Source organism: Strix uralensis, chromosome 3, assembly GCF_047716275.1.
Source record: "Strix uralensis isolate ZFMK-TIS-50842 chromosome 3, bStrUra1, whole genome shotgun sequence".
NCBI classification, from domain to species: Eukaryota; Metazoa; Chordata; class Aves; order Strigiformes; family Strigidae; genus Strix; species Strix uralensis.
Window position 1 is genome coordinate 20836311 of NC_133974.1, and position 24102 is coordinate 20860412.

The 24102-nt window shown below is 39.6% G+C and overlaps 1 protein-coding gene across 11 annotated transcripts in view; it reads left to right on the forward strand.

Moving 5' to 3' along the window:
- MYT1L (myelin transcription factor 1 like) overlaps positions 1 to 24102 on the forward strand; it is a 314516-nt gene that overhangs the window by 103247 nt on the left and 187167 nt on the right. For 6 of the 11 annotated variants that reach the window (XM_074861638.1, XM_074861640.1, XM_074861647.1 and 3 more), the window contains exon 1: positions 16097 to 16191. The exons of 4 other annotated variants lie outside the window; for them this stretch is intronic. In XM_074861638.1, the coding sequence (XP_074717739.1) occupies positions 16111 to 16191 (81 nt within the window). In that variant the 5' untranslated portion in view covers positions 16097 to 16110. Of the gene's footprint in view, positions 1 to 327; positions 434 to 16096; positions 16192 to 24102 lie in introns of those variants that run through there. One more of the 11 variants, XM_074861646.1, reaches the window with a different exon arrangement.

Below are 24102 nucleotides of genomic sequence, written 5' to 3' on the forward strand. Positions count from 1 at the left end.
GGTGATCATTACTAGCAAATATACTACACCCTCAGAGTAGTATCCACATACTGAATTCTATGCTTAGATCTGTCACTGTCAGCACTGGCTTGTCTTTTAACATTTGTGATTCTGTTTTTTTAATCTACATAATAAGTGTATCATTTCTAAGTAGTCCTTAGATGGTGAATCACATCTTGCACACTGAATGCAAGTACCAACCCGTGTGGTCAGGCTCGTTCTGCCTGCTGTTCAGGCTGACTGGATGTCAGCCAGGTCTGACCTACCACTCTTAAGGCTTTGTTAGCACGATTAATCCCTGACTGAATCTGCTTTGTGTCTGTCCAGGTTGGAGCATGGGCAGAAGAACTGGGGTCTGTTACAGTCCTGGATGCGCACAGACAAGCCCATAAGGAAGGCTGGGTGGCAAAACAAATCATTTTCATAAAAAGAGGTTGGCAGCTCTTATTCCACAGATCCAAAATTGCATGAACTCCCACAGCTTCTGTTTTATTGGCAGGGATTTCTGTTTTCCACCTCATTGTGCAGGGTCACGCCGAGCGCCTCACTCCACAGATTAGTGCCCTCTTTGCTCTGCATGTTAGGAGATGTTCAGCTGGGGAGGATCTCTAACTACTGCAGAGAGAACAGGATGTGTCCCTGGATGTTTATAACACCCTTTTGAATTCCACAGACAAAATGTGGAATATGCATTCAAAGTGTTATTATTGCAGGGATATTCAGAGGGAATATTGAGTGCCTGCAGGAAAATGAATTTAAGCTGCAATCCTGTCATTGGATTCCATCTCAACACAATCAGGGTACAGAATCAGGACCATAATGAGAGTCTATCTATATTTGAACAAGGAGTTTAAAAGCAGCTTTTCAAAAGATCTGAAAATGTGTTTTTTCACTCCCCTGATCTGAATTTGGCAGCAGCATAACCCCTGGGGGCTGCCATTTCAAGTGATAGTTCCAACAGGAGACCCAGCCTAATGACCTGTATCAAAGCATGAGGAACAGTGCTGCAACCAGACATACAGAAAACTGCTGCTGCCAGGAGACACTGAGAATGGGGGATGGTTTCTAGAGCCACTACGATGTGGGATTTGCCATCAGCTCTGAGTGGCATTCTGAGCAGGATATTTGTGTTATTTGAGTATGAGAAACAAGGAAAAAAGCACAAGAAAAGTTCTAGAACTTGCAGAGAGCTGTCAAAAGTCTGGTGCTGCTTTATGTCTTTTCATTGCAGCTGTGATTTCCTTGATCTATCTTTTGATTTTCATATTCCATGTTAAAACATGTTAGTTATAGGTCATTTAAAAATAAATAATTGTCAGAGACTTAGCCTTTGGTTATTAAAAAATGAAGTCAGTTTCATTCCTAAAGTAATTAGGGCAATATTTTCAGTGTTCAGCTATCTGAATTTTTTGTTCTCTAAGCTCTAAGGCATTTTGGATTTTCCTCTTAAAAGTGCTTTCCTGGATGACCAATGCCATATATTTGTCTTAGCTGTAAGCTGTAGAGGAGAGAGGCAAATCCTGTTATTTATATTAGTCTTGAATGAGATCAGAAACTGATTCTTCTGTCAGTCAGGGAAGTCATTGAGGGAATTCCCTGAGCGTGGCACTCAGTCTGAGTAGAGTTACACATGTCTGTTGTACTAACCTGGAGTACATTTACTTTTCACTTAATGTGTTACACAAAGTCTGATGTGTCACCAGTTCTCTAATGGCATTGATTATTCTCAGGCAAGGCATAGGTGGCTATGGCCTTGTGATCATAGCAGTGGAGAACAGGAGGCATTTATACAATTGTAATGATTGTTAAAATATATAATTTCTATTGTTAGACATGTCTTGTTATTTTTATAGAACATTTGCCACACCTGTGTTGTTACAGTGGATCCAGAAAGAGCAGAAACTTTTTTCACTTTTCAGTTTCCTAATTATCATTGTTTTACTACAGTACATTGTTTTGTATTATATAAATCTGCCATACAGTACTTACAGTTTTATTCCAGAGTACCAAGGAGTACTGCCACATGAAATTCAATCAGTTCAAATGCAAGTTTTTCAGTAGTTTTCTTGGTACTTTGGTAGCATGTCAGGTGTTTGGTTTAGACAAACCAAGATTAATATTTTTTTATTTCTTTAAATCTTGCTTTCTCCATTAGAAAACCACCACAAAAAGTAATGATAGCTGGCTACACATGAGGAAACTGTACCAAACTATACAGAAAAACATGTTTCCATTTTTCTTAAGTGGTTTGAGAACAGCTTGCAATCTGCAGTGCTGTAAGATGTGGTCTGCAGTAGGTCTCTGGATCACGCTGGGCTCTTCATGCAAAGGACTACTGCTAAGTTTTGCCCCACTTCCCTCCCAGCAATGTCTATAGGACAAAATCAGTCTTTTGTCTGTCCATGTGATGTGACATTCCAGATGTGGTCCTGATGCATGGCTTGTGTACACATATCACTTCCCAAAAGAAGTTAGGAATTAGGTTTTCCTGCTATGGTCTAAAGGAAGAGATTCATCCAGTAGGTCAACCAGCATTTCATTTAATATTGATCAGCTTCTTCTTAGTACTGTGTTTCACATTTCTTTCTTAAACATTTTGAACTTCAGCCCCTTCCTTGGCTGTGATTAAAAATATTAGAAAGTAGTTGGTTGTGAGTTCGCTTCTGCATGCTCATGCCTTCTCTGATCCTAAATCCCTCCATCAGATCCACAGTATGGATTTCAGATAAGCAGCTTAAATGAGGTACTAACTTGGCTGTAATGTGTCAGAGGGCATTCCGAGAATGCTTTACCACCACGCTGTTTGCCACTGGACCTAAAACAAAGGCTAATGGGTTTTCATAACTGGATGTGTAATCATAGGGGAACAGGTTGATAAATGTTCCAGGATCCAAATCAAAATGGTCATAGGCATGTTAGGTGAAAACCCTTCTATTGCTTTCTGCCCAGACTTCTGCACTCCTGTTATATACAGATTAATGGAAGCGGAGCAACAAAGAGAAGGGGGAATCACCAACTGGCTTGTTTGCTGTTTCATTGTTGAAGCAACTTGCAATTTAAATAAAATTTAAGCCTGTAAAGTAGCCCTGTCTACTGAGACTACCATGAAGCAAACCAAAATACCTTTCTTAATGCTGATGACTTAATATACTACCTGCAGGAACTCAGGATATTAGTTATTGAATGCAAATTCCCTTATTCTATGCATAAGCAGTTTGCTTAGAGTCTAATACACTGATGAAAAAATTGTACAGTATTTTATTATATGCAGTGATCAAAGTACTGTTGGTGTAAAGGAGGAATACAAATAGAAAAGCAGATTTAATGAGTCATATTGGAAGATGGAGATGGTATAGAATAAATAAAGCACTACATTTAACATCTGCCAGACACAGAGGTGGGCTTTGCTGACTCCCTGGTCATTTGCAAAACTTTGTTTTAACTTTGCAAAATAAAACCCAACTTGTAGGAGTCATTATAAATGTCCAGATTAATATGCAGACTACTCTGGTAACCATCCTTGGACACTGGCCTCCTACCATTTAATTTGAGGGATTAAAGTGTTTACATGTCTAAAAAAGCCTGTATTTTTTACATAAATTATCTTCTCCACACTTTTATCCTTCAGCATTTTTGAATTATTAAGAAATAACGTAAGGACAACTGTTAGTGCTAGTTGCTATCACTTCACGTGACATTTTTCATTCTCACGTTAAACTATAGTTCCTTTTACCTGTTAGAATACATTCATCTAGCTGCAGGAAACTGCAGAGGTTAACTGGGGGGGTATAAGCTGTGTTTAGGCTTTACATGCAAAATGGAAGTCAGGGAGTGCTACCGCAGGGCGGTCACCTCTGCCCTGGTGCTGCCGTGCCCATCCGCCTGCCTGGGAGGCCATTTTACTGTGGGGATGCTGGGACCCAGGTGGTGCCCCCTAAACCAATGCCCTCCCTAAACTGGCCATGGAGAGGGCTGAGAAGAGGCAAAGACTGCCGGCAGTAGAAGCAGCTGCAAAGCAGCCAAAGCAGTGACCTTCACGTAGCTATCGCTGGGCGTTCACTGCCTGGAGCTGAATGACTCTTGTGCCCATTCCCTCCTTCCCTCCCTGACAGGCTTTTTGCACCAGCTTTGCTCCATGCCTGCCCTTATGTTTTTTCTCCCTTGCCTGGTCCTCCTTTCGTCTCTTTCAGTGTCCGGTCTTGCTACCCTTTTCCCCACTTAGTTCATTCGTCTGTACCAAGCCACCCCTAAGTGGGCCCAGATGGTAGTCACACTTAGTCTGTGTGTGTGCTCAGTCTCTCCGCCGCCTTTGTCTGCTCTCTCTCTCTGCAGACTCTCAGTTTCCCTGGCAAGTGCTGTCTGATGCTCTCCACTTGTGTAGCGCATGCACAACAATGCCACTGTCTTGACTACTCCACTGGTCTGTGCTAATTAATGAGACAATTAAAGGCATATTATTTTCAAAGTTTCTATTAATTCACTGTAAAACTATTTCAACATTATGAAATATACTCATCCTTGAACTGGGTGTGAAGACACAGAAATGTTTTTTAGTTTATTGCCATTGTGCACTACTTTTAATAATGTACCCCTCACAGTCTGTCTTTTTCATCTCCTCTCTGAAATGAATGCACCTATTACTCCCACAATCTAATTGGAATATTAGTAGGCTTCTCATAATATTGCCTTTCTGGGGCTATATGTTTCTCCACTATACTCTTCTTTGGAGGAGAGGGGCAAAATTAAGCACAGTGTTCAAGTATGCAATCTACATCAATTAGCATTGCATATTTGGAGTCTATTTTCAATGTTGTTCAATATCCTGTTAGAATTTTTCTTTGTTTTTCTGTGCAGAGGGCAGGTGTTTCTCTGAGAATACATGGTTCACGTGATTTCCATTTAAGCTGGGGCAGGATGAATATTTGAGCCAATAACTCCTAAAATATGAAAGGAATTGGTAAAATACACTTGGGTACTGGGAAGGAGCACAAGAAACAGGAGAGAATTCTGAAAAAGATTAAAGAATTCTGAGCAGATTCTTGCCTGCAAGTGGGAATACACAAACAGAATGGCTTTAGAAAATAAGCAAATACTGTAAAATATGTAGAAAAGCGTATTTGTTTCTGGAGAAGGGAATATTGAGATAGATGCTGAAAAAAAGAAAATGACAAAATCAAGAGAAACCAAAAAAGACAGGTGTGTTTGGCCTAGTAGCCTTTTCTTCTTACTAAAATGTCTAATGTTCTTATGTTCACAACTTCTGCGATTCCCATTGTCACAACAACTCTGCTTCCAAGAAGGCTGGTTGTCCCTAAGGCTTTAACGAACTCTGTATCGGGGGTGACAGAGAGTGCTGCAGTCAGCAAACAACCCCTTGTTCCCTTTGCTCCTGAGAGGGAAGACCTGACTTCCATAATGCTTCTGGTTTCACAGCTGTAAAGCTGCCAATATCAACATGGTTGTTGACAACGGCCTTTAAAATATGTGAGCAAGAAACTAAATGGAAGGGAAAACAAGAATGAATTGCAGGGGAAATGTTAGACTGGATGTTTTCTGGGTATGAAGCTTATATAAAATAGATTCTCTGCCTAGCCTTTTTCATGTCATTTATTTATCATCATTATTAGAAGAAAGGTCTATGTGAGGTAGAAGTAAATTTATATCTGAAAAATATCTGTCTTATATGCACCAAATATTTTCTTTATCCAGTGTGCCAAACCTTCCTTTTTCCCCTTAATTCCATGTCACCTGACAGCCCTTTTAAGACATTTTTTCCAATGTATGTCTCTCATTTTTCCTGAACTCCTTATTGTCTCAGATTTTTTTAGTAGTTTAATACCTATTTATTTGTTTTTATACCTGCAAGCAAATGAATATTATTGTAATTCTCATGTGACTTACTTTCTCTTGGTTTTGAATATATTTGTCATTCCTCCTCTAACCTGTGAATTGGGAGTTCTTTGGAGCAGGTATTTTTTTTGCTGAATATATGACATGCTTAAGACTTCTAGTAATCTATAGCATTATATATGCTTAGAGCAGTAGGATACTCATCCCTAATAAAATTCATAGATGTTGCAAAAGCAACTGCAGCAATATAATAAATAAGACTTAGGAATAGTAGTACTCTTTTCTTTCTTTTTCCTGTTCATGAAATACAGCTGTGAAATATAGCAAACTTCATCACAGAAATTTGTCTTCTGAGCTAAATGGCTGGCTCCCTGGGGCAGGTCTTTGTATAGTTGCAGCAGTGAGAACATTCCAAACACATGCTGATTTTTGCTTTAATGATGTATTATTCTGTATTATTTATGCAGCATTAGCACAAGATATGATTATCAGGAAGCAGTTCTTTCATCACTTTACAACCTAAACATCTGGAGCAAGGAAGACTTACCCTCAGTGGAGAAGGGAGTTAGGGAGCACTTAGACTGGACATACGTAAGTCCATGGGGCTTGACAGGATGCACCCATGAGTGCTCAGGGAGCTGGCTGATGTCACTGTGGAGCCACTCTTGATGGCTGGGTCACAGTGACTGGGAGAGGTGCCTGAAGACTGGAAGAAAGCCAGGGTCACTCCTATGTTCAAGAAGGGCAAAAGGGAAGATCCAAGGAACTACAGTTCCTCCAATCTTCCACTGAAGACAAAATTATTAACTTTCTTGTTAATTTCTCTGTGTTGCTTGCTGCTGTTGTACCTGAGCACTTGCAGTAGCTGGGTAAGATAAAACATGGCATTAGCCGCACTTCTGATGAAAAACTACAGCACAGAAAGGATAAAATTCATTAATTTTGGCTCGTTAGTTTACAATCCCAGATTTTTCAGAACACTTAGTGTTATGTGGAACTTGTTATGTTCAAAGCAGAGTTCCTATTGCCTTTAGTAGGAGTGTCTGATACTGTTTCTGACAATCGGGCTATAGGGTGCCAGGCTTGGAACCAAAGGTAAAGTGTGACCTGCTCAATGTCTGGCTGAAATGACCCGAATGCCATGACATGGGCTCTCTGTAGCAGAGGCAGAGACAGCTGCAATTCTTCAGGCAGGATTCGGCTGCCTTAACCTTTCTGTTCTGCCTCATTCTGCTCTAGTTCTGCTACACGTAGAGGACAATAATCTACTGCTGCCATCAGTTGCTTCATATGCTTGCATGGTAGTAATTAGTGCAGTGGAACAAATGATTCCAGTTTGGCAGATAACCAGTCTTGGCAATGTGAGGCCATATGATCAAATTCTAGGGATTTTTATTTGCTCAGAGAAAGAGAAAATATTTAACTACAAAAAAAAACCTTTTAAAAGAACGATCTTAGCTCTGTCATTTCGCAGTCTTTGTGTGTTTGAATTTTTAAATTTTGTGGAAACTTATTTTTTTCATTCTGGTCATGGAAGAGCCTCCTTCTTAAGCAAGTAGCGACAGTAATCAAAAAATCTCCATTCTCTAGGAACTGTTACTGTATTTTTTCTTTTCATATTCTTTGTGAACTTTACTGTAGTACATTAGACTGTAAGCGTACCAGTGTTTTCCCTATTCCTTTTTTTGTAATTGCTCTTCAAACAAATCTGAGTTTCATCTATAATTATGTTTAATTTTGTGATAAATTATGACTTATGGAGAAAGTCTCAAAATGGCATACCAAAACCAACACAATATCACAAATTGCTTACCATTTCCACTGGAAACTTACTGATTTATATAAAAGAAAGATCAGACCTTATTCAAATTCAGCTTAAAACCTTTTTTCCTGAGATAAAAAAGTTTTCCTTTGTTTAAATTATTCATTGCTCACAAGTTAGTCTGTTTTTACATTATTATGCCATCCAGATTTTTCAGAGTTTTATGTGTTGCTCATGTTACTGACCAGAGTAAAAACAAATGGTACAGAATCACGAAAGCAGGTAGTTCCAGAGTGTTTCTACTCATTTTGTTCTAGCATTTGCACAACACACTTCAAGCAGGGTTTCAGTGCTATGTGTATATATATTTAAATCTCAGAAGGTGGGGAAAATTGTTTGTTCTCTATTGGTGTTTTTTAGATCTAATTCTATTACTACATTTTCCTCTCTTTCCATCTTTTTCTCCCCCGCTCCTGACTTTTATTTATTCAGTATCAGTGGTGAAAAAGAAGCAAAAAGTGAATATTACCCTTGAGTGAAGGACTGTCAAATGTACCTGGGAAACAGAGAGGTGAAGAAATAGGTTAGATGGGTGGGAGCTCCTTCTGCTTTGAAATATCCGCTGGGTCTGGGAGAAGCACATGATGGGCGTGCTGAGTCAGTATGCTGTAGTCCTGGAGAGTCTGTATAGTGCTCTGTGAAGACATGTTGTGTTCATGTGGGTTGTGCTGGGAAGAGCCAAGGCAGGCAGAGAGAGGAAATAATTACCCCCCAGGATTTCGTATATATATATATGTCTTTGACCAAATATATCTTAGGAACAGGTGGGGTCTGTGGAGTAGCACTAGAAGAGAGTAACACAAAGCACCCTGGAAGACTGGGTACTTGCTGGAATCAGGAAAGAGAAGCTGATAAGACAGCAGAATTTCTTTGTGCTTGAAGGGCCAAATTATTTGTTTGGTTGAGTTTATGTAAGGAGCCTTAACTGTGTGCAGTTGTGTATATGTGCCTGTGAGGGAGAGTGAAAGAAGGGTCATTTTGGGGTGGGATTTTGTATGAGGAAGAGAGTATGTAATTCCCAGCTCTATTATGTTTATTTGGGGCATTGTAAGCTTGCTGTATCATGTTAGCAGCAGGGCTTCTGAGTCTGAAAAGGAGCCAGGTAGTTCAAACAATATGAATGGAAAGCCAAATAAACCATCAAAGCGTAAAAATGTACGAACTGGGATGAGAACATCACAGCTACATACCAATAGCATTGAGAAGAAAATCTCAGGAAGCCTAAATGAGTGACATGTAACTCATGTGCATGTAAACAGAGGGAGATATCCTTTACATATAAGATAAGGGTTGGGGTTTTTTTTGCTGGGTTAGGAAAATAACAATACATGACACACTAGCAACAGGAAAGGTGTAAGGCTAATTCTTGTTCCCCTGTATCTGTTCAATTTTGATTTTGTCTTAACACTACAGAAAGGTTTTTTTGATTTTGGTTTTTATTTTTCTTATCTTAAGGTGTAATTTTGCTAACCAATGGACCTGCCCCTATGTGTTGGTATAATAGAATGGGGAATTGTTCCTCATGGCAACAGATTTTTTTTCCAGAGAGGTAAGATCAAAGATACTCAAAAGCTCAGGTTCAGCATAAGGCTACCTACTGTGCATCCTGGGGCTATGAGGTGTTTGCTTTCTGATGTATGTGTGGGAATGCCAAACAAACATGTACTGCTCACTCTTGCATGATCTGAGCAGAATATGTGACAGGAAAAGGAATGCTGCCCCAGTTAGTTACAGATAAAGCAGGCTGTTGGGTGCACATTCATCCATGAGCAGACTGTAATACTGGATTGCTCCATGCTGCTAATGACCAAAGCTAGTCGATATAAATGAAACTGATACAAAAAAACTTTGATATTCTGAAGCAGCAAATTAAAGGGAAAGAGCAACTATGAGCTTCTGACAACCTATTTTGTGATGTTAGAGCTAAGCAATCAAAATCACAGTCCTAAGTCCGAATCCTTACATTTAAAACTGCATCAGTTTACCTACAGGTGTTAAAAAAGAAGAGATGAGAAATCAGAATATAGCAGATGCTGTTATTAGTGGGCAAATGTAAAGTAGGTCTAACCCCATTTAAGTTACTTTTAAAAGAAGATAATTGCCACATCTCCTATATTCCTCCTCACTCCTGAAAATACACACTGAAGAGATGTGGTGATTCTCTGACTTTTACACATCTGCTATAAATCTGTGACTTTGATAGAGTGAGTCATAATGATGTGAGAAGAAAATTGGTCTCAATGTCCTTGTCTATACAAAGTAAATAAAAAGTGCCCTGGCTCCTTGTTTGGCCCTGAGGGCAAGTGGCAGACCATGGCTTACATCCATATGGCTAAACTTCCTTCTTCCCTAAAACATGTCAGCCTTGTCTGTATTGTGTATTGGGAACCATCCCAGACTTGCCTTACCCTCCAAACTGTGCCCAGGTGTTGCCTGGAAGAGTGCTAGTTCCCACAAGTCAAATCTATGCCAAGGAGTGTACTAGCAATTAAATAATATGGACAGTTGCATGCCATAGTGCCCTGGCCCTATTTAGTTTACTAGCATAACAGTTTACTAGACGATGTCTGCAAAGGAAGCTGCTGGCACAGTGAAACCAACAAGAGCTGTAACTGCTAAACTGTTTAAATACCAATTAGCTGGATCTTTATAGGACCAACTGTAGAGTGAAGGGAATTGAGGATAATTCTTTCAGTATGAATGTCATAATAGTAATAGTGTTCTGGAATAAATACTATACGTCAAATACTGTAATGTTCAACTATGACATATCTCCACACTGTATTAGAAAAGTACACATTCAATGGCAATTTCATATCTTTATTGTTTTCACTTCCTCACTTCCTATGGACAGTTCTTTTCCATAGGATTGCAACTTCTGTTTATTAGCCAATATTTTCCACGAATGTATGCAATAAGTCTAACCAGTTTCTCTAGAAACTAAGCAATGACTGGTCAGTAGCTCTGCTTTAGTCCTCCCTCGCCTTCAGGACAGAAATCTCTGGTCTTACGTTGCAAACAAACATAAAAAGGACTCTTCAACTATTATCCTTCTTCAAAAGTTATGAGACACTTGGCTCTAGCTAAGTAGAAGCTTTCCACTTCAGCAGTCTATTCAATCAAATGAAGTTGTAATGACCAAATGATTCAAATATGTTCTTCATCAGAAAAAAAGGCAGTTGGAATCTGTGACCTCATGATTCAGAAGAAAATTTTCCAGCCTGAAAATTCAATACCTTTACTTTGCCTCTGAGAATGTATATATTTTAGTATAGCAAGGCATACTTCTGTTCAGTCTACACCACTTCAACAATCACATGTAGAGGACTTGCAGGTATGAGACTAAGTAAGAATCTATCAGACACCTGTGCTACTTTAAAACTTTACTCCAGAAAGCAAAGCAGAACCTGGAAGACAACATTCTTTTTTATTCTGATTTTTGTTTTGGAAGCTAAATGGGGATAACTTTGGGATGTATTGAGGTAGGAGCAGGGAGAGGATACAACCTGATTATTACATCTCGTCTCTTTTTAAACTCTTAATAAGCTAATTACTTACGCTGATTCTGCATTTACTAAGGTAAGGACAAATTTATCTCGATGCAGATGCCAATGAAACATGTATTTGTGTATCATATATCACAGTTACAGTCATGTCAAATTGAAGGTTTCTCTGCCACTGGTGCTAAGAAGGAGGCTTTATATAGCATATATGGCTTATACAATCTACCTTTATAACAGCTGTAGATACTGGCTTTTCATAACATGATTTCAAAAAATGTTTGGGAAGTTGAACATGTAGTTTTAGGCTTTGGGAAGAACAGATAATCTCCTTTGGGAATTATTTGTTGGAGTCCATTGCTGCTAATAGATTATGGGAAACTTAAAAAGCAGGACATGGAGACTTTGATACTCTGTAGATACAGAGTAAGATGATTTAGTGTTGGTATTCTTCTCACTATGTGATTTTTAATATTTAAGCTTTGAAAATGAAGTTGATATTAATTTGTCTGTAAAATAGTCATCCTTGTAGGATCTTAACTGGACCGGTATGGAATCAAATCTCTGTGACTTAGTAAGAGGAAAATGAGATGAAATGGTGGTCCTAAATAATAAGCAGAAAGTCTTTAGGGCCCTCTGTTCCCTATAGATACGTATGCTGAGCATGCTCAGTAGAAATACACTAGTGATTAGTAACTGACAGTCTATTTAGAACAACGCTTTAAAACCTGCCGCATTAGTTTCAGGCTTGAAATTCTTAAAATAGATTTCTGAAGTAATGTGTTTTCAGATCAAACACCTGCCTTTTCTAGGACAGAAGGAGCTTTGCTGAAAATTGAAAGATACAAGAAGGACTCCTAATCAATGATATGATATTTCTTCTGGTAGTGGAAACTAGTCCCTGAACACCTTTATAACAGGAATAAGAAATAATGGATAATTTTGTTATAAACACCTTTTTAATAATGGCAGTAGATGGATTTCAGTAAACTCTGTTTTAGTTCTAAATCTATTTCTGTTAATGTTTGATATTATCTACAGAATGGGTTTGTGCTGTTCTTTCAGGAAGTTATTTTAAAGTTTAAATGAATGTAGTTACACTGTTCATGTTTAGGTTTCATTTGAAAATCTGTTGGGTATTTGACAATTTTAATGACTTTCAAGAAATTAGAGACTGCTCTTTGAGACTGCATTATTGTCTGAGGTGAAAGTAGATCCACATTCTATACAGAAAACAGACAGCGTAGTTTGCTTCAGCTTCCTAGCTGTACTGTGGTCTTCAGGCAGATTATCTCCCTGAAGAAGCTAAAGCTTTCAAATTGTACCACTAAAAGATATTAAAATATTAAAAGCAAAAATATTCTTTGAAACTTCACATTATCTGTCAGTTAAGTTTTTTACAGTTCCTCATTTTTAAAAGACATGCACAATGTACATGTCCATTAAAATTATAAATCAAATATCTCCCAAGCTTTGATCATTCTTAATTTGTGCCAGTCCTGTGAAGTGGTTACTGAATGATCTGATCTGGAGGGAGTGAAGGAAAAAGGTCACATCAAGTGCCAGAAGTGCATTGATTCTCACTGCTTGGCAAGCCAGCCTGTGGAGATAACATGTTGGTCTGTCCTAGAAGACCATACTTGCACAAGAGTTAGAAACAAACACTTTCATTACTGCTAGTTTCCAAGATGATGGGAAGATGAAAAGTTCTTTCATGGAAGCACGCCCTTTTATGTACACTGGTCTCCAGTCTCGTAAAAAATATCTGCCTGTGTGACTATTTGTGGAAATATTTTTAAAATAGCTTCTCTATCACGTTTGAAGGCAGAAAATGACTGGGAAAGAGGCCACAAAATCTTAGTTTTAAATAAGAAGTGCAGATGAAAAAAATTGAGGGGAGAGAAGTGTTGCTTAACCCTCTTTTTTGAGTCCTTTGTTTTTCTGTACATTTTGATTCTTTGCCTTATGAATTTTTTCTAGCTTTCTATTGCTCATGTTAGCCATTACCCTCTCTTGCTCAACCAGTAGCAACTAGCAGTAAGAATGTACAATATATGTTTTCCTTGGACAAACTAGGAGTACACCTGCATTAACAGCTGGAGAACTCAACAGCAAACAATAATCACGACCATTTTAAAATTCTCTACAACTCATTGTAACTTCAAATTAGATAGAGAGAGAATTTATCCCCATGGGAAAAGCATTTTACCCCAGGGCCCTCTCGTAAATTTTGACCAATTTTTTAGAAGAGCCGAGCAGCTGCAACTCTCATCATCTTTGATTTTAAAAAAACCAACAACTGTAGCTGGTAGCTTTTGACCTCTTCATTTACTTCCTGGATGGGAGCTAAGCTCCCTTGAAGATCTGGCATGAAGATTATAATAAGAGTTTATCAAACATAAATTCCAGGTTACAATTGCATAAGTATCTCTAGTTTCTGACTTCAGAAGGTTATGTGTTAGTGTTTGGGACTGACTTCTGTATCAGAGGACAGAAAGCTGGGAATAGCCTTAGATGAAGAGGAATTTCTGCTGAATAAATCAAAACTAATATCAGTTGAAAGAGTAACATGTGAAGTTGTTGTTTTACCTTTTCCTGTCACAAGAACATTTCCCCAAAAAGGCATTTCTTTTAAACAGGGCTTCACTTTACTACTATGCCACACCGAAAGAAACATCTTTGAAATGTTTCCAAAAAAAGCAGGTGTACACTAAAGGCTTCATACCATCAGCTTTCAGCATGTAAACTGTGTTCTCTCAATGAGACTAATCACATGATACCGGGCATAATAGTGATACTGGGACCCACTCGGGCTGGCAAAACTGAATAGAAATCAGACCGATCACTTGACTGGGACCTGTTCCAATTTTATTTTGGATTAAAATCAACTTTCTCTGAACCATTCCCCTCCATTCTTTATCTGTCCTCTGCAATCCTCTTCCTCCTGAAAAAAGAGAGTAATAATTGAATTGCTTATTTCATTATGCTTTTAGGCATCCAGAAGAGATTGTTTGTAACCTACCTTTTTTTTGCTTTCAGAGTACTTCAGTGGTGGTACTTTTAATGGAAATGCTGGTTCATCTCCATGCAGCACTTATTTCTGTCATTCATTTTTTAAAAGAAGACTAAGTTTGTAGGCTTCAGGACTTCTCATGTTATCTTAAAACGAAGTTATTCTGCTCTATGCTGGTGGCTTCAGCCTAGAGGTTGACCATACTGCCTTAAGCTCTGAAGTTCCTCTCTCTTCTGCTGTTGCCTGCTTTACACCTGCCACAGAGATGGCTGCATCTGTACTGTGGTATGCACGTAATTGGAAGCATTCTGCGGTCTAGCAGAATGAAAGCTGCAATATAAATATGAATTATTATTATACAGCATATTAACCCAATTTTAAAATACAGGGGGTTGCACTTTCAAAATATAATATGGGAGAGAGACTTATAAACCCCATTTCCAGTCCATGTCATTCATTAATGGGATTGTATATTTAGACCTAACATACAACTTTAAAAATTACCTTACAATATCTGTGCATTCTGCAAGTATAAAATATGGCATGAAAGTGACTTATATATGAAGCCTAGTGAGCTTTGGAAAAGAGGTATCCATGGGCTTACCTTCCCACCCCCCACCCAAAATCCTGCTTCTTTGACATTTTCTTCTGGCTTGAAAATAATTCAAGAGTAAGAGCACATTAGGGGTTGAAAGAGGCTGGTAACTCAGACCTACAACAAAGTCTGTAGTGGGAAACAGCTGAAAACCTTAACTGTTTGTGTGACAAAGTCGTGGGCAACAAGGAAGAAAGGACCAAAGCACACTTGTTCTTGTGACAGCCTGAAGATGTTATTCATGGCAATTCTCGGATGCCGTAATTCTGGTAATAGCAACTTATGATGTGGAAAACATTTTTTCATCCTTATGCTTTCTGATTTCTCTCTGTAGCAATTTGCCATTAGCAGATCCTAAACAGGGAGTAAACAAATTCAGCTGTCAACAAATATCAGGTTCTGGTCACCAGTGTCTTCAGGAGATTTTGGCCATTTTGAATTATCAGAGGAAAAGAAGCTTTGCTTTATGAACTGTTAAAAACCTGTTTGAATAAGCTTAGTCTTTGATGAAGAGTACTGCTAATCTCTCATCCAGGCCCCAAGGGCCCCAGCAGCCCTGCCAGCCCTGCCTGGCCGCCCCCCGGCCCTCCTCGACCCTGCCGATGGGCCCAGCACTGTGGAGCCTGACCCCCAGGCGATATAGGACCTTGCCTCCATGGTGGGTGCTATGGGACCTGCCCTTTCCATGACATCAGCCCTCCAGAACTCCAGGGTAACCTCCAAGCCCCGCAGGACACTACAGCCAATCTCCAAAGGGGAGTCATAGCCCTGCAGACTTCTCTAACACCCCCTGCACCCGCAGCAGCCTCTGTGCCCTGAACCCTTCAGAGATGACTGAGTAGTGTATGGGGGCCTTTTAGTCAGATGTGGCTAATCTTTGCTGCCTGTGTCTTAACCATTCCTGGTTCTTGGTGTGAGCTGTAGACTGGGTCATCCCTGAAAAGGGTGACCCTGGCCTCTGGAACACTGTCAGCACTGTGTTGAAGCATGGAATATATGAGGACTAGCATCTAATCAGTTCTTAAATAAAGTGAGAAGATGCAGATGAAAAACAGACATCATCCAAAAGCACTGCTATAACAATGGTGACTGTACATATTCACTTACAACAATATTATGCTGATTGTGTGTTTAAGTCACCAGGCAGGTCTGAGTCTACCAAGAGTCAAGGATAGGTGACACATACTGTGTTCCAAAATGATGCAAAACCTTGAGACTAACCTTTCTCTTTTGGGACTCGCTTACAGGACTTAGCACCTTGTTGCACTGGAGTTCTGGTTCTAGGATTAGGTGATGTGGATCATGTTCAAGGTGGACAGCGTCACTGTTCATGTGCTTCAGCCTCTCACGGACTGCAGTGGTAATGGACACGTTGCACTGCCTCTGTTCAGGATGTTCTGTGCAGATCCAGGTGTGTAGCTAAGCATGAATGTCATTTAGCACATGACAGAAAGAAGTGTGCTTGATAGGGATTGGTTCCCTACCCTTACCTGGTAGCTGGTGTAGGAGAGATAAAGCCATAACACATGGACCACAGTAATTGCTAACTTCTCACTGTTCATTCAGGAGGGAAGGTGTCATTCTTTTATATGGCCTGTTTTATATGGGTCTAAGATAATATGACATGTAATTGGGCAAATCAGTGTCTCCCACTACAGAAGGACCCAAACTGGCCTGGAGCTACCAGAACGATGAGGCAAGGCATAAAACTTGTTTCAGCATGAGTGAGTACTGGGAGTGGAAGTGATGTGACTGCATGACACTCTAGTGAGTAAGTCTTGCTGAGCAGCTATCCCAGCACAGTGATAAAGCTTCCACACTGCAGCTCATACATTTGGATGGTGGTGCACCGTTTATGTACCAGGTGTAGGCAATGCTAGCCAGAGGATGTGCCGAGTTCAAGGTACAAGAGAGTACCAGTAGGCATGCTGTACTGTTTTTGGCAAGGATGGGGTTAATGTTCTTCATAGCAGCTTCTATGGTGCTATGTTTTGCATTTGTGACCAAAACAGTGTTGGTAACACAGTGATGTTTTATCTATTGCTGAACAGTGCTTGCACAGCATCACAGCCTTTTCTGTTTCTTATGCTGTCCCACCAGTGAGTGGGCTGGGGGTGCACAAGGGGTTGGGAGCGGACACAGCCGGGACAGCTGACCCCAGATGACCACAGGGATATCCCATACCACAGGACATCATGGTCAGAAATAAAAGTTGCCAGGACTGCTGTTGCTTGGGGACTGGCTGGTCATTGGTCAGCTGGTGGTGAGCAATTGGGTTTTTTTGCATCACCTGTTTTTCTTGGGTTTGTTTTTCTTTGTTTCTTTTTTATTTATTTATTAAACTGTCTTTATGTTAACCTACAAGTTTTCTAACTTCTGTCCTTCCAATTCTCTCCCCCATCCCTCTGGGAGAAGTGAGCAAGTGTCTCTGTGGTGCTTATCTGCCTACCAGGGTTAACCCAAAACAGATGCCCAGTCTATTCTGTATAGCATTATATTTTTAAACATCAAGAGATTACTACACAAATTTCTAAAGCATGTTTCTATATGTACTCTTCTTAGAAAGAAATCCTACTCTCTACGAGATAGCCAGTGTTTACGTATGTGACTGCAAACACTGTGTACTCAAAATACTGGGAGCTAAGGGTTACTATAGCCATGTATATTAATCCATAATTAATCCATGCTGCCAGGCTGTTAATTTTTCATGTTTGGGAAAAGGCTTTTCTAACCAGTACAACTTTATAATTGTGGATATTTGAATTTTGTCTTCATTTATACCCCAGAATTTATTTTTTTTGAAAAAGCTCCTTCCCTTTTCCTGTCATGGCAAGAGGAGATAATAGTTCCCATCTGGTGAGAACAATTTTTGTGCAGTAGCTGAATGTTTTTTGAGGGAGTAAAATATGAGTAAGTAGTAAGATATGAATACAGGTATAACTGCTTCCAACTTTGTTGTGTGTTTTCATCTGAATCCTTTAGAAGCATCATTACTTGTATTCTTTAGAATAAGTTGAAAGATATCAAAATTGTAATTTAGATTTATGACAGAAAAAACTAAACCTTGGTTTTCAGTATCTGCTCTATTACTTACCTAAATACTCTGGAAACTCTGCTGCTAAGTGCTCCTGTGTTATAAAGGAACAAGAGATTTCCCAGATTTCTGCAGGTAGAGACTCCTTAGAGTATGAGCTTAAAGAAGTCTAGTCAGGTCATCTAGCACATCCCTGAAGCTGCCAGGACAGGGAAAAGAAGGCTGAAGTTATACTGCAATTGATCTGCGGCTGCAGCCAGCCTGATACAGTTTTGAATAGCTTTGAGGCTGCTTTAAACGACGTCTGAGACCAAGCTATGCTCCCATGTCAGGGAGACATAAATAACTTCCTGCTTTCTCAACTGAATATTGAGGATTTTTATTAAAGGAAAGAGGAAAAAGTACAGCTTTATGAAAAAAGTATAATTAACTACTCTTCAAAATATAGGGAATATATATTCAACCCTTTATTAGGTGTATTAACACATTGATGCCCTAACTGAGATTGGTATCCTATTGTGCTATATGGACACAGTGAAAAATGGTACCTGCACAAGTAAATTGCTATCTGAAGAGACAAACAGGAGGTAAACCAGGATAAAGGAAGTAGTATTATTCCCTTGCTACAAAGGCAGATGAAATGAGGAGTCCTGTGTCATGCTGAAAGTTCTCATGTGGCCTGAGGATGGCACCTGGGGGTCCTGGCTCTGCCTGCTGGCCTCACCACCACACACCTCTGACTCTGCTGAGGATAGTGAGTGGGGACTCCAGCTCCCCCCTCTGTCACTCTTCCTTGATACACCATGCATGCCCTGTCACATAACAGGCACAGCAATTTTGAACAGATGTAAAACATGGTCCACAATAGGAAAGAGTAAGGTCTTCTATGTCTTTGTATTTTATGTATTTCTAGGGCACCCATTAGTTTAGCTTGCTGACCACTGTTGAACAATAAAAGGAATTTATGCATTTGTTGTTGAATATGGTTAACGTTTCCTGGAGATTGTTAAATAAAGATTGAGCTGGTAAAAGAGGCACTGTAACCATGGGTAGCAGAAACTAAATTTTCTCTTCCAAAAATGATTACAAAGGTAACGTTCAGCTATTAACCAGGTGTGACTGAAGTGGTGCTGACTGAATTTTTGGGAGGAGCTTTCAATAATATCCCATTAAGTGGATTCTGTCATGTTCATCTCAGTTCAAATAGGCATAATTTACGTTTCAGTACTGTTAGCTATTGCAAACATGATTAATGTTCATTAGAAAAATGCGCCATGCTGTGGAGATCATGACAGTCTACTGTGAGCCATCACATGTCTACTGTGAGACATGAGCCAGCAGTGTGCCCAGGTGGCCAAGAGGGCCAGTGGCATCCTGGCTTGCATCAGAAATAGCGTGGCCACCAGGGACAGGGAAGTGATTTTACCCCTGTACTCAGCACTGGTGAGGCCTCACCTCAATGACTGTGTTCAGTTTTGGGCCCCCCCACTACAAAAAGGACATTGAATTACTCGAGCGTGTCCAGAGAAGGGCAACGAAGCTGGTGAAGGGTCTGGAGCACATGTCGTACGAGGAGCGGCTGAGGGAACTGGGGTTGTTTAGTCTGGAGAAGAGGAGGCTGAGGGGAGACCTCATCGCCCTCTACAACTACCTGAAAGGAGGTTGCAGAGAGCTCGGGATGAGTCTCTTTAACCAAGTAATAAGCGATAGGACAAGAGGGAATGGCCTCAAGTTGTGCCAGGGAAGGTTTAGACTGGATATTAGGAAGTATTTCTTTACAGAACGGGTTGTTAGGCATTGGAATGGGCTGCCCAGGGAGGTTGTGGAGTCCCCATCCCTGGAGGTGTTTAAGAGTTGGGTTGACATAGCACTTAGGGATATGGTGTAGTTGGTAACTATTAATGTTGGGTTGATGGTTGGACTGGATGATCTTCAAGGTCTTTTCCAACCTAGATGATTCTGTGATTCTGTGAGAGACTTCTCCCTGTAAGGTCCAAGGAGGCAAGCTGAATACAGTCCAAGAGCCTTGTCAGAAGTTGGAGTGACATGGAGGAGAAGCCTCATGGTCCTGGACAAGGAAAATGTGAATATAATTTTCTATGAATTTCACTGTTGTGGCTTCAAGATAGCTGAGCTCTCAGCCTTTTCTGGTGTCCCCGAGTGTACCAAATGTGTTGAGATAGTCTTACCTTCTCTGCACTCATTTTATATCAACCTATTTTGCATTAAACTAATATATTAATCTATTATATATCACAGTTACTGAACAAAGAGCATATTAATCACAAGGCAGGCGAGGACTGCAGAGAATGGCTGCCTGTTTGGCACTGCCTACCCTCAGTGTGCCAGCCCTCTCTTCCAGCTAAGCCTAACAGCCCAATGTCATCCATGGATCTAAGCGGTGATCAGGGGACACTTCCAAACCCACCAGAGCCATCCTGTGGCATTTTGAGTAGAAGCTGGGCTTACAGATGGAGCTGAGATGTTCTACTGCTCTGCTCCAAAACATGGCATGTTTTGTGATGTTTTTGTAAATGTATTGTGGTGACCTCACTCCTGAGTTTTTAAATGTTCTTCCCCCACCCCACCCCCCCCCGAAACCATATCAGGTCAGGGTTAAAACTAATTCAGGTTGTTTTATTGTCATAGGAAGCTTACATGAGATGGTGGATAAGACACTGAAAGACCACATATTCATTCACATCATTTCTGTATTTGACTTCCCATATTTCTTTGCCTTTAACAAAGATTGAGTTATGTTTGAAGCCTGAATTGCTTTCTCAAATCAGTAAGACATTATTCAAGAACTTAGTACACTGCTGACTTAATTTTGGAAGGACTTCTTTATGGTGCCTACACAAATCTTTCTGAGCAAACCTGGGTTCATTCTCCAAGTGTTGTCCACTTGGTACCTCAAAACCCTCGTGTCCAGGATAAAAGCTGGAAATCCTTTTTATCACTACTTGTGTAAAACCAGGTTTTATATTGATGCAAGCAAGGTGACTAGGAAGTTTCTGAGTTTGGGTCTGAACAGCATTTTGCCAAGTTTTAGTCACAAAGTACTAGCAGCAGAATGAGAATGGTAGATTTGTGTGTCGGCTCTGTACCAGCAGTAATTTAGACCATGGCAAGTGATTGTTTAAACCAAAGGAATCTTGCCACTGGCAAAAAGGCCCAAGTTAAAGTTTGAAGGCATAGTAATAAAACCATAGCCTTGCTATACTTAAAAGTATTTTCTTTCGAGCCTTGCTATACTTAGAAGTATTTTCTTTGTTCCCTCACATTGCTGACACTTCAACCTCTGCCACAGTGATCTGACATGCCTGTAATTGTTCCCTGGCAAAGCAAAGTTTATGTTAGCCTCTGCTCTCACCTGCTATGGGCCACATCTTATCTGCAAGCATCTTCTTTCATGTTTCTCACTTGTACGCTACTGGTAAAGTTGTCCAGCTGTGCACTTAAGTATTTATCTCCAAGAAAATTGTATTGTGTCTGCAATGTGTTCAGATTTGCTTGGATATGAGGTAACACCCTGCATTTGTGACATGAGAGCTTAATATAATGACACATCAGGTCAGTATGATCTACTACGTTGTAAATGCTTCATTTTCTGTATTATTCAGGTTAATAGAACATACACAAATTGAAGTCTTTTTACACACATTAGAGAAGTGTTAACACCTAAGCACATTGCTATGTTATACAACATATTTAATTTATATTTGTTTTGTTTAAATATAGGGGAAACAGCCTGAGGAATGTAGTATAGCAGCTGTCCTGAACTCTGTCAGATGATTACTTTTAGAGAAGACAGAATTTTAAGCGCTTTGATATAAGAATCTTGTAGACCAGAATTGCATTCTTTGAATACAAAAAAGAATTGTATTCTTTGCTGTGCTTGTGTGTTGAGATGACATGAAAGGCCTCAGTAGTGTAAAAAGTGGAATTTCCCTTAGCATTCCTTCGAGACAGGTGCTAAAAGACATGTGCGGGTTGATTTGTCTCTTCTACAATTTAGATATCTACATTTGAGCTCAGTGCCTTAGGCCTCCTTTATAGTCAGCAGCATTTAGAGTGATGAGCTTAGATAAGAGTCTTCTGTATTATAGATATCTTCATTTGGTCAATGAAGGCTAGCAGTCCCAATAAACTGAGAGGTGTAATGTTTGGTGTAGTAGGCTGCTGAACACTTGGCTTTATGTGTCAGCAGTACAGTTTATAAAACATTCTCTTCAACCTTCTTAAAGCTACTGCTACGTTTTCATACTTAGAGGAACTATTTTCATGAAACATCAGTGGCTATAACGGGCCTTGCTTTTGGCAATATCAGGAAAAAGAATTAAAAGCAGTGACAATATAATTTAGAGGTTATACCATTCAAGGTTAAGTGAGAAAACATTTTTTTGACATGGTCTTTGCATGTTCTGTGGATAGACACTAGTAGATTGATTATATGCTATCTTACCATTTCTATGTATATTTGCACTCATTAAAAGGCTAAACATCACAGCCATCTTTATTTCAGTGTTCTAATCACATAGATGTAGGTGTTTGGACCACTGTCTCTCATGCACATACATAAATGCGTAAGGAGTAGCTTTAATTACAACATGACAAAGAAAAGCTGTGTTCTAGTAGCAACTCTACTTCAATTAGAAAGCAAAAGCTTCTGCTCATAATTGTTTCTATTAAGATCAGTACATTTTTCTCATTTAGGGCACCAAGAAGTACTCAGGAAAGGAAGCATGCCTTTTAAATAGTTTGCAAACTGCTTGTTTTGTTGCTTAAATTGACTGCTAACACTATTAGTTTATGAGGAAATGGGGTTTAATTTTTTGGATTGTTTTGGTTCTCAATGAACATTTAAAGCTTGGTTAAGATTTCTGTAGTAAACAAAATATATTTTGTGCCATGTAAACAAAGTTGTAAAGAGTCATGCATTACACATAGATCTGGTGGTAGCACCATAAAGCTAGTATCAGCAAATGAGAGAATGGGAAACCAGTTGCCTCCTCTTTCTAACGTGCAATCAGTGTAAGAGTCTCTATGATGGGCAATTACCTTAACTGCCTGCCTAAAGCAGCAGCGAGTTGCATGATCAGTCCGGTGCACAAGATTATACACTCCCCACTACTTGATGAAGAAATTCAGTCTGCACTGATAGCTATCATATAATTCCAGTGTACTGCTTTTAAACTTGTTAAGAAGCAAAAATGGTACTAAGGTAACCTAGTTAGAAAGCAATGGAAAAAATAATATTTCAATCATCATAGAACTGCCCAGGATAGAAGGGACCTCAAAAGATCATCTGGTCCAACCTTTTGTAGGAAAGGGAGCCTCGATGAGACCTGTCCAATTGCATCTTGAAAACAAGTATCAAGAGCTCAAATATCGAATTCCTATTGCAGTTAGTGTAGCAGAGAGTGATATGTTGATTGCTCAGAATCAGATTGTAAAAGCTTTGTCTTTCTGCTGAAAAATCCCAGACGTTTTCATTTATTTACATTCATTTTATTTAACTGATTTGGCTTTGTTCTAGTTGAAATAGGTAGAAAAAATAAAATGTCATACTTAAAATAATTTATAATACAGGATATCTCCTTCTAGTTGTGGTATTTCTAGCAAAATGAAATCATGAGCATTCCTAATCCTTTGTTTCAGTCTGTGCTGTTTAGTAATCTTTGAGGGAAGAAAGCCAAATAAACAGCTGGCATGTTTTAGCGGTTACTACTAGCTTCTCTCTTGGCTGTCTCTGTCGAATAGGAGGGATTGCCTGGTGAATTTAAACGCAGGGCTGAGTGGCACACATTCTCATCTTACACTTCGACTCTGCGGTTACATTGAGCAGTTCCAGCACAAAGGAACTCTATAAGTGATGTAGTTGCTCATTGGTAGGAGAGAGAGAATCATCTCCAGGGCTAACTGCAAACTGCGAAGCAAACTCCTAATAAAGACTGTCACAAACCTTTGACATTCTCTTTCTAGAATAGGGCCTGTTTCTCTGGCCATATTCACTGAAATAAATAGACGCTGACATGTGTACGTAAAAAGAAGAGAAGTAACATCCCTCAATACTTCAAAAAGGTGAAGGCATTGTGCACTTTTTGGGTGATGATGAAATAAGCAGAAAATGGTTATTGATCATGGTAATGAACAACTGGCGGTGGGGATGCAGTATGAGATGTGGTAGTGAAGAAGTTTGTTTCACTTCTGAGAATGACTTTTCCCACAAGAAAAAGATTAAGACTTAGTTAATATTCATGAATTAGTATGCGTTGTAATTGCAAT